At 39.3% G+C, this 10,576-nt stretch overlaps 1 protein-coding gene across 4 annotated transcripts in view; it reads left to right on the forward strand.

The window, feature by feature from the left end:
• Positions 1-7,225, forward strand: part of BRCA1 (BRCA1 DNA repair associated) — a 120,979-nt gene extending 113,754 nt beyond the window's left edge. For 3 of the 4 annotated variants that reach the window (XM_033918009.1, XM_033918007.1, XM_033918008.1), the window contains exons 22-23: positions 1,000-1,060; positions 6,541-7,225. In XM_033918009.1, coding sequence (XP_033773900.1) covers positions 1,000-1,060; positions 6,541-6,650 — 171 coding nt within the window. In that variant the 3' untranslated portion in view covers positions 6,651-7,225. The remainder of the gene's footprint in view (positions 1-999; positions 1,061-6,540) is intronic. The other variant, XR_004536763.1, reaches the window with a different exon arrangement.
• Positions 7,226-10,576: the final 3,351 nt, after the last annotated feature.

Here is a 10,576-nt window from a genome sequence, read left to right on the forward strand (position 1 = left end):
ACACATCTTGATTTCTGGACAAAAAAAGTTTGAAGACATCTTCAGAATACCAACAGGGCTATTTTATTGGCTGTGTTTCCATTTCTAGTCGTACTCTTGTCTACTTCCTGTTTGTTTCTGAATCATCTCAGTCTTCCGTTGTAGTTATTAATGTTTCCTACATCGGCTCCTTTCTACGATTTACTTAGATTCCAAGCAGCAAACCTGGCCAGAGGGGGAAGCTTTTAGGGATGTTACATTTTTTCTTTCTTTTTTTTGGGGGGACGGGGGTATTTAAACAAGCAAAATCATATCATGGCTTTTCTGCTTAATTCAGCATTTCAGATATGCTGAGCAGCACTTTCAGTGAGCTGCAGCAGTGCCTGTGAATGGATCTAGTTGTCAAAGTAATCCTCTGCATTTTGAAAGCAAATGAGTAGTGAAGGAACCCAGAATACTGAGAGAACAGCAGCAGCAATTTGACCAAGGAAGATAGTCCAATCAAATTTGCGCTTCCCAGACTACCAAATAAGATGAAAATTCCTTTATTCGCCAGTCTAATGCCACATAGTGCGTCCTAGAATGCACTATGTGAGGTCAAGCACTGACATTTTCCAAGATGATAATGTTCCTGCCTCTTCTTGAAGGTACACTGGAAGGGTTGGGGAGGGTTCCAGAAGGGTATCCTAAGTACATTAGCTACAGCATAGTAGTGACTTCAGCATTGGCCGCTACCCTTAACCAGTTTTTATATCCTACCTGTTTTTGTAGTTTTCTTTCTTTCTTGTTAATTGTTGCTTTGCTAATGTACAATGAAGTGACTAATAAAAGTGCTTTTATGTTTGGGGGATGAGGGTCAAGAGAAACTAGTAGACACCATCAATACTGCATCACTTCCCTTTCCCCAAGCTAAAAGGCTCTGGGTACTTCTCTTTAATCATCATATAAACAGAATAGACTGGAGGTTTGTGTGACAAATTTTTGCCTTTTAAATCTTCTCTCTTCTGTTGAACTTTGCAGACCCTCACTAAACTGATAGTTGTACAGCCTGATGCCGCTCCAGAAGACACAGATTATAAAGGTGAGACAGAACTTCAGAATGCCTTGTCTGCTCAGTTTCTCCTAAGGGTAGAGGTTGGGGTTCTAGTGGTAAGAAGAAATCCATTTTCAGTGGGGTGTCGCTGTAATACAGTAGATGACAGAAAATGACCCTCATGGTCCATGCTGCCTGCCCAACAAGGCGATCATAGCCCTGCCCACCACTCCATGTAGACCCATGTTTAAATGCTAGTTGTGAAGTCACCACCATGTCAATCATATAGGCAACTAAACATGATGGGGATGATAAATTGAATACTGCCAGCAGTACACCACATATGAATCAGTCAAGATGCTTTCCCCTCCCTTCTAGGCTACTCAGTTGTTCCATTCGCAGTATGTGACAATAAAATGATCAACACACTGGAGTTGTCTAACCTTCACCTATCTCTCGCCATGTGCAGGACACAGACCGTACAGGTCTGTCTGCCATTGACCTCCGTTCCCCTTGCTGGATTTGGCCATTCTTCTTTGTTTCTCACTATTCGCAGCACAGACCATTCAATTCTGTCTGGCATCAATCTTAGATCCCACTATTCTTGCCCAAGGTAACACTTCAATAGCCATGCTGCATTTCTATTTTCTTTCTGTGTCTATCCCATGCAGTTTTGAATTTGTTCATAGACCAGTTGTATCTACCACTTCTCTCGGAAGGATGTTGCATGCATCCACCACTCTCTGTAAAAAAAAAAAAATGTATTTCCTGAAATTACTCTTGAGTCTACCTCCCTGCAGACACCATTCATGTCCTCTAGTTCTACCACCCTTATGTCTTTGAAAGAGGTTTGTTTGAATATTAATACCTTTCAAGTACTTAAGTGTCTGTATCATATCATCTCTCTCTTTTTCCTTTTCTCTAGTGTATACATATTTAAGTTCTCTAGTCTTATGGCACAAACCCTGAACCATTTTTGTCACCTTTCTCTGAAATGCCTAGTCTTTTTATGTCCTTGAAGTGATGCAGCTTCCAAAACTGGACACAGTACTCCAAGTGGGGCCTCAACAACTTCCATAGGAGAATCAAAACATCCTTTCTTCTGCTAGTTATGCCTCTCTGTGCAACGTAGCATTCTTTGGGCAACAGCCACTGCCTTGTCACGTTGTTTTGCCATCTTGAGAACTTCAACCACCATCACCCCATGGTCTTTCTCTTGGACCATGCATCTCAGTCTCTCACCCCCTAGTACATACTGCTCTCTTGGATTTCTGCACCCCAAGTGCATCACTTTGTACTTCTTCCCATTAAATCTTAACTGCCAAATAGTAGACCATTATTCTTGCTTTTGTAGATCCCTTCTCATATTGTCCACACCCACTGGAGAGGCCACTTAGAGGCAAATATTTCCTTCCAACCCTACAGCAATGCCGCTTACAAATATGTTGGCCCTGAGACACTCCACATTTCTATCCTCCGATAAAACTTCATTAACTGCCACTCTCTGCCATCTGTCAGTCAACCAGTTCACCACTTTATGTCTTTAATTGTAGCCCACTGAGTTTATGTATGAGACGCTTGTAAGGGACTGTGTCAAAAGCCATATTTCTCTCTTCACTTCTTTCAGTTTTATTCGGTAATCTTTTTTATGATCCTCATCTTGTGTTCTTTGATTTTTCATGAACACTACATCCTTTGCTTTTAATTTGTCAGCGACTTTTTTGGCGAACCATATTGGTTTCCTTTTTCTCTTGTTAACCTTCCTTATATAAAGATCTGTTGCTGATTTTATAGCTCCCTTCAGTTTAAACCAACCCTTCCGCTCTTTCTTTAGGTACTCCCCCATTTTAACAAAGTCAGCAAGTTTAAAGTCCAGGATTTTTTGTGTGTGTCGGAGAATGTCTACGCTTTCAGGAGTGGAGGGAGTAGCCTGATGCATTGGGCTGAGAACCTGCAGAACTGAGTTCAGTTCCCATTGCAACTCTTTATGACCCTGATCAAGTCATTGCCAAAGGTACAGAACTTAGATTGTGAACAGACTACAAGGAAAAGTACCTGCATATAGCATATGCAAACTGCTTTGATTGTACCCAAAGAAAGCCGGTCTATCTAGTCCTACTGAGGAACATATCTACCAGTTTCATCACATTACCCGTTCCCTAGCTTTGATACTTCCTCTCTTTCAATTTAAGCTTTGGCTAATATTTTCTTTATTTTGGCTTGGATAGATCTTTTCTTGATGAATCTTCTCCAGACCTCGTCTTTATGCCATACTAGGATTTTGCTGCTTTTACTGTTCCTGAGTTATAGGAGGTTTGGGTGAAGGTCTCTGATAGGGCTGGTGCTGTGCTAGGCCTTGAGCATTTCTTTTACAGATCATAGATTTCAATAAACAGAAAAATATAATTTAATACATGGCAATGGTACTGTTCTACCAGATAGATACCAAGACTGTTAGCATCACTTGAGAATTGTTCCTTTTGGAGGTGACCAATAACAAGAGGCATGATAGTCTTTGGTTTTATTTTGTTTTATTTATATTTAATTATGTACACATCCATAATCGAAGAAGGTAGAATAATGGATTCACCAAAAAGTATAATGAAAAACTTACAGTTTCAAATTCAGACAAGCCCACATCAAGAAGAAACATAGAAACTTGATAGCAGATAAGGCCAAATGGTCCATCCAGTCTGCCCATCCACAATAACCATTATCTCTTCCTCTCTCTAAGAGATCCCACGTGCCTATCCCTTGCCTTCTTGAATTCAGACACAGTCTCTGTCTCCAGTACTTCTTCATGGGAGACTGTTCTCGTATCTACCACCCTTTCTGTAAAAAAGTATTTTCTTAGATTATTCCTGAGCTTATCACCTCTTAACTTCATCCTATGCCCTCTCATTGCAGAGTTTCCTTTCAAATGAAAGAGACTCGACTTATGCACATTTATGCCACGTAGGTATTTAAACATCTCTATCATATCTCCCCTCTCCCACCTTTCCTCTAAAGCAGTGTTTCTCAATTTCTTCAAGCCAAGTACCCCCTAAGCCAGGGATCTCAAAGTCCCTCTTTGAGGGCCGCAATCCAGTCGGGTTTTCAGGATTTCCCCAATGAATATGCATGAGATCTATGTGCATGCACTGCTTCAATGCATATTCATTGGGGAAATCCTGAAAACCCAACTGGATTGTGGCCCTCAAGGAGGGACTTTGAGATCCCTGCCCTAAGCCTAATAAATACCAACAGAGTACCCCCACCCAAGCTCTGCTCCTGACTCCACCCCCACAATAATAGTACTAATTGTAATGCAATTTCTTCCATCCATTTTTCATATACACACACAATATAATCTTATTAATACATAATGGTAATCACAAAGTTAAAAAAGCAAGGAGTTAAAGGAAGGGGAGCAGGGAACAGGAGAGTGGGAGGAGAGAAAGAGATAAGGTCACCCAGTCAAAGAAATTGATCAGATTTGTCTGACAAGACCTACCTCTAGTGAATCCATGTTGCCTCTGGTTCTATAATCCATCGGATTCCAGATACTTCACTATTCTCTGTTTTAAAAGCGTTTCCATTAATTTGCTTACCACAGAAGTCAGACTTACTGGCCTGTAATTCTCTACTTCTTCCTTCCACCAGAACTTTCCTAAATTCCTTCGGCACGCTTGGATGTACAACATCCAGCCCTATCGCTTGATCTACTTTTAATTTAGACAGCTCCTCATAAACACAACCCTCTGAAAATCGAGCAGGGTCTACCACTCCTCCATCCCTATTCGCATTTCTCTTCTGTGGTCCTGCTCCCAGTGCTTCATCTATGAACACAGAACAGAAATATTAGTTAAGCAATTCAGCCTTTTCTTTATCAGCTTCTACTTATTTCTGTCCTTCACCTTTGAGTCTCACAATGCCACTTTTGCACGTCTTCCTATCACTAATACCATATATCTAAAAAATATCTTGTCTCTCCGTTTTACCGTCTCAACTATTTTTTCTTCCATTTGTATCTTTGCTTTCCTGACTACACGACCAGCCTCTCTTAACTTTTCCAGATATTTTTGCCTGTCTTTCTCTTTCTGTGATCTTTTGTAGCCTAAGCGGCTTTGTTTTCCTCTTACTTTTACTTACTTGCCTTACAAAAAGGTTTGTCGTCCTTACAATAACTCCTTCCAGATGTTCTCATCCAGACAATTCCTTGACATAATCCCCGATCCAAACAAAGTTAGTTTTTTAAAAGTCTAGAACCTTTACTTTTGAATGAGCCCTCTCTATACCTGTCTTAATATTAAACCATACCATGCAGTGATCACTGGATGCCAGGTGATCACCCCCTGTAACATCAGAAACACTTTCCCCTTTTGTAAGCACTAAGTCCAGTATGACCCCATCCTGTGTGGGTTGCATTGCCAACTGCTGGAACAGTTCTCCTTGTAGAGAATCTAGAACACCCTGCAACAAGGGTACTCCAGTCAACAATCGGCATGTTAAAATCACCTATTAGTAAAACTTCCCTTTTTTTTATATATTCTGAATGTCTACTATTAAATCTCTGTCCACTTCTTCCGTCTGTGAAGGAGGCCTGTAAATATATTCACCATTCCCTCTTTCCAAATTGATCCACAGTGCCTCTTCCTTGCCTTGCAGATCCTGCAATTGTGATGAATACCAAACAATTAAATACTAGAGATCAAAGAAAATAGTTATATATCACAATATCATCTAACGGAATATATTCCAAGCTAATTCCTTATTAGCACCTATAACTCAGAGATGTTATTTCTCATTACCCTTAATAAATTATTCTAATTGAACAGAGTCCCAAAATATATAGTCCTTCCTCTGAAAAGATGAGAGGCATTTACAGGGATATTTAAGGAAAAATGTTGCACCTAGTACCATCTTTTCGTCTAAGTTGCGTGGCCCTGGCCACATCAGGAAAAATATATAAATCCTTGCACCACAGTACAATGCTTCTTTTTTTCTGAATAATCTTTTGGTTTTAAATAACACAAGATGTACCCCCTGCCTCAGATTCAGCATGATTTATTAACATCATGAAATTGTTGAAAAAGAGTAGTAAATATTAATTTTAGATACTTCTGAAACATCTAGTTCTAGGATTTCATCAATTATGTAAAGAGAGAGGAAAAAGCATTGGGGAAGTTAGAGGTGGGAAATCAAGAAAAGGAAAAAAATAGGTAATATTCTGATATTATTAGATGCAAGAATCTGAAATTATTGAATGATATTTGTTACCTGAACAGGAATTAGTGTAATGTATGTTATACCTACTGTTCTTTTATTTGTATGATACTGTTTTTGATTAAAAATCAGAAAGAATTAAAAAAAAAAAAAGAAAAGGAAAAAAATGTTACAGAAGTGATTTTGTTGAACTAAGACCTAATCTTGTTCAGGTGGAATAAAACCAGGAAAAGTACCAATCTGTAGTAAGACACCTCTGTGGTGGCAGAATCCCTTAGTAGACTCTGATCTCATTTGATTTTCTTGGGGTTTCTTTTTTTCAGCCATTCAGCAGCAGTATGGTGCAGTCTTGGTCACACGGGAATGGGTACTGGACAGCATGGCTTGCTACGAATGCCAGAAATTTGATATGTACCTGGTCTTTCAGTCATGACCCACATCATCCTTTCCTGCAAGAAAAGAAATATGTTTGTAAAATAAAAGCCAGGTCAAAGCAGTCCTGTTGCTTGTGTGCAATGAGAGGGATGGCCCACAAATGGCCTTGAGAGGACCAGAAGCCTACCTGAACCCCCTCATTCAACACTAAGGTAGTGCTAGCACTCGGACCAAACACACTTTCACTTTTCCGCCAGAGTTGGAGACTTTGGAGGTCTCGGTAGTGTTGTCAGGCTGTGTTGGGAGTTTGATGGGAAAAACCTGAAGCAAAAGTAAAAAAATTTAAAAAAGATGTTTTGCAAAACAGAATGAATGATTAAAACTGATGTCAAAATGTAATTTAGATACTTCTGTGTTTGTGGTTCATCTGTGTGTCCTTACCATGGAAAAGCTTTAGAGACATTTTACAGAAACAGTTCATCATAGTTTTTTAGTTTTTAATTAATACGTTAAAAATGTATTTAACAATATGTATATATGTTTAAATGGCAATCTTTTTATGCCAAGATTTAATAATATAAGGCTATTGAAATATGATATTGGGTATTCTGGGAAAAGGGGAATAAAAGGTTAATAAATAGAAAAAAAAGCAGTACAAGGTAATACCTTTGTATTGGATTCCTTTAAAAGTATGTTATGACTTACTTTCTGGAGCTTAAAAAGGATGACAATACTAGAATATATAAATGAATCAGAAAAGCATTCCAATGATGGCCTGAAGGGGGAAGGCTGGATGGATTTATAAATTTGACAGGCAGTAGAATGTAATGGTTCATAATGCATCAGACAATCCAGGACTGACACCTACATCCCAACATCAAATACAGATCCTCAATGCATATAATGTTATAATACTGCTCATGAATATAACCACAAAATGACAACAAATTTTATAATAGTGTAAGTGAGCCCAGTAGCCAAAACCTTGGAAGACATGTTGGTAGCTAACCATGCTCAATCTTAGTCTTTTTTTTTTTTTAATTTATTTATTTATAGAATTTTACAATATTACCAAGCATATACATCTTGTACAGTAAAGTGAGATCAAACAATATACTAAACTAAGATTCAAAAGTTAAGATATACCACGATCATAATTCCATTTAATTAAAAATAAAAATAGATAAATAAAATAATAATAATCTAGCTAATCTCACACTAGTCCTCAATGTTTATTGGATCCAAGATTAAAGAGTAGAATAGGTATAATTCAAATTAATTAAAAGAAAATAAAAAGAAAATCCATGTCTTACTAAAGTGCAGGGAGCTAACTTTCCATGGATGCTGTTATTCCTTTTTCAAGACGTTTCACTGAGAGAAAACTAATCAATTGAGATGGCTCTGTAAAAATATACTTCAATGATAAATATCTAACCACACATTTACATGGATATCTCAAGAAGAAAATACCCCCTATTTGAGTCACTCCAGGTTTTAGGAGTAGAAATTCTTTCCTTCTTTTCTGAGTCTCTCTGGAGACATCAGGAAAAATCTGAATATGTTGTCCCAGGAAGTCTTTGGACCTATTTTTAAAGAAAAGTTTTAATATCCAATCCTTGTCTGGAGCCAAAGCGACAGACAACAAGAGAGTGGCTGGTACAGCCAATTCTCTATCTGATTGTTCCAATCTTAGTCTTCTTGGCGTGCTTTCTATCTGTGGTTCAATTAAGCAAGTATAGGTAAATGAAGAAGGGGAAAGTTGCCTCAAACCGAGCTCAGTAGAACCTGGGACATCTAGTAACAGAATTGGACTACAAGCATGTTTCAGAACCGTTATAGCTGCATGGTGAAGACCACCAGGGCTAAAGTAGGCAGGGAGAGGGCCTATGGTGGTGGTGGCAGGTAGCCCAAAGAGGAAATGGGATTTCTGTTGGGGGGGGGAGCGGGGGCTAACATAAGAATAGCCTTACTGGGTCAGACCAATGGTCCATCAAGCCCAGTAGCCTGTTCTCACAGTGGCCAATCCAGGTCACTAGTACCTGGCCAAAATCCAAGGCTAAGTCAGGGGGATGGTCTTGCAGCAGGAGCAGGGCCACGGTTCTAGTTTTGGCTGATGTTGAGTGATGGGTTATGGCTGCAGATTCAGTTTTAGTTAGCCTTTGCATCCGAGGGCCTCTTACTATTTGAGCAAGTACCTGGTTCGCCTATGTCTTGATCTTGCCCAGCTTACTTTGCATCAGGTTATTAAGTTCTTCTAATTACAGTTCTTTAAGATGCACCATCTCCCACCTACACTGTTTCCCCTTTATTTCTAGAATTAGTGTCACAAATGATTTTGCGTGGAATGGGAGGTCACTGACTGCTACAAAGGTGGGATAATATTAAGGTATGGCATCACAATACCATAGAAGAGAGAGTCTGGTTCCTGTTTAAGATTGATTTGAATTTGATTACATACTCCAAGTATTAACTTCAAAGTGAGTTACACAAAAACAAATAATTCCAAAGAAAACAGAACACAGTTGATGCAATCTCCTCTACTCAGCACTGGCGAATATCTTAAACCAATCCAATCAAAATCACATACAGTCACTAAATGCCTGATTGAAGAACCACATCTTGGCCTTATTTTGAATGTCATTTAATTTCCCTTGTGTTGTAACTCCAGGGGGACTGCATTCGACTTGGTAAGAGCAAAAGATGCAGTACTGAGACGATCCAACCCTGCATATATTAACATTTGCATGCTAAGCTCCCCTCAACCTTTCCTAATCAGGGCTTATTCTGCTGCATAGAAGGATTTTCTTCTTAAATGTCTCATTAAAGTTTCATGACGCATAAAACGCCACCATTCGTAATTTATAATTCGAAAGGATGTTGGTGCCACTGTGAGCTGCTGCTGGCCCTAGAATTATTCCTAACTCATGTTTATGTTGTGATGTTAATCATATTGTCATAGAGAAGAGCTGCTGGTTTAGCTGGCCTGTCACGGTTTGAAGTGCAAGACAAGCAGCAACATAATATCAAAAAAAGACATTTTTTCAAGGTGGCCTATAACATGTTTCACCATCTGATTTATCTAAGCCTAGACTGCCATTTTGTTAATAAGTGATGCGAGCAGAGGGGCCTTGAACACTGCCTGAGATGGAGCCTGCTGTAGGGATTTGGGCAGCTTGTTCCAAGCATACGGCACAGCAAGGTAGAAGGGACGGAGTCTGGAGTTGGCAGAGGAGGAGAAGGGCATAGATAGGACGGTCTTATTAATTGAGCAGAGCTCACAAGGGGGGGCATATGGGGAGATAACTCCCCCAATACGCTATTGCAATTCCTCTCTTAAATTCTTCCAATCCCTACTGTGCTTTCCATATATGTTAGTTCTACCCCCCCTTTTCTTTACGTACCAGTTAGTATATATATTTGTTTTGTTTTAATGTTTTTTATTGAGATTAATTTTGGGTTTTTTTTAAGGTTATAGGATATTTTATGTTCTTATATTTTTTATTGGTGTATTTCACTTAGAAACATTTGTTCTTTAGCATTCTCCAGATTAGTAGAGGTTAATCTTTACGAATGGGTATATATCCAATCATGACCTGCAGGTGGAGACTGAAAACAAAATTGTGAGATAGTACATAAGATATCCCCTTCTCTATTCTCATCAGTCTACTTCAGTCTCCAGCAGGTGTTGAGTGATCTGTACCCATCTCCCTTGGTGGTGCTGTTGGAATTTATTTAGGGGTTTTCTAGTCCCTGTTTTTGGTCGCACAGAGCTTGGGTGGGCCCTGTTTGGGGGTCCGTCCAACCTCGAGGTTATCAAACCCGGCGGGTCTCGAGCGGAATCCCTCCCCCCACCTCCCCACATTTTTTTAGTGGAGCTTCAGCAGTCAGCCTTGCCCCCTAAATCAAGCAAGGCATATTGCTTTGAGAGCCTGTGGAGTCTGTTCTGTAAATAAAAAAATTAAAAAAATAAAAATAAATCCTGAG

This window comes from Geotrypetes seraphini, chromosome 13, assembly GCF_902459505.1.
Source record: "Geotrypetes seraphini chromosome 13, aGeoSer1.1, whole genome shotgun sequence".
Lineage (NCBI taxonomy): Eukaryota > Metazoa > Chordata > Amphibia > Gymnophiona > Dermophiidae > Geotrypetes > Geotrypetes seraphini.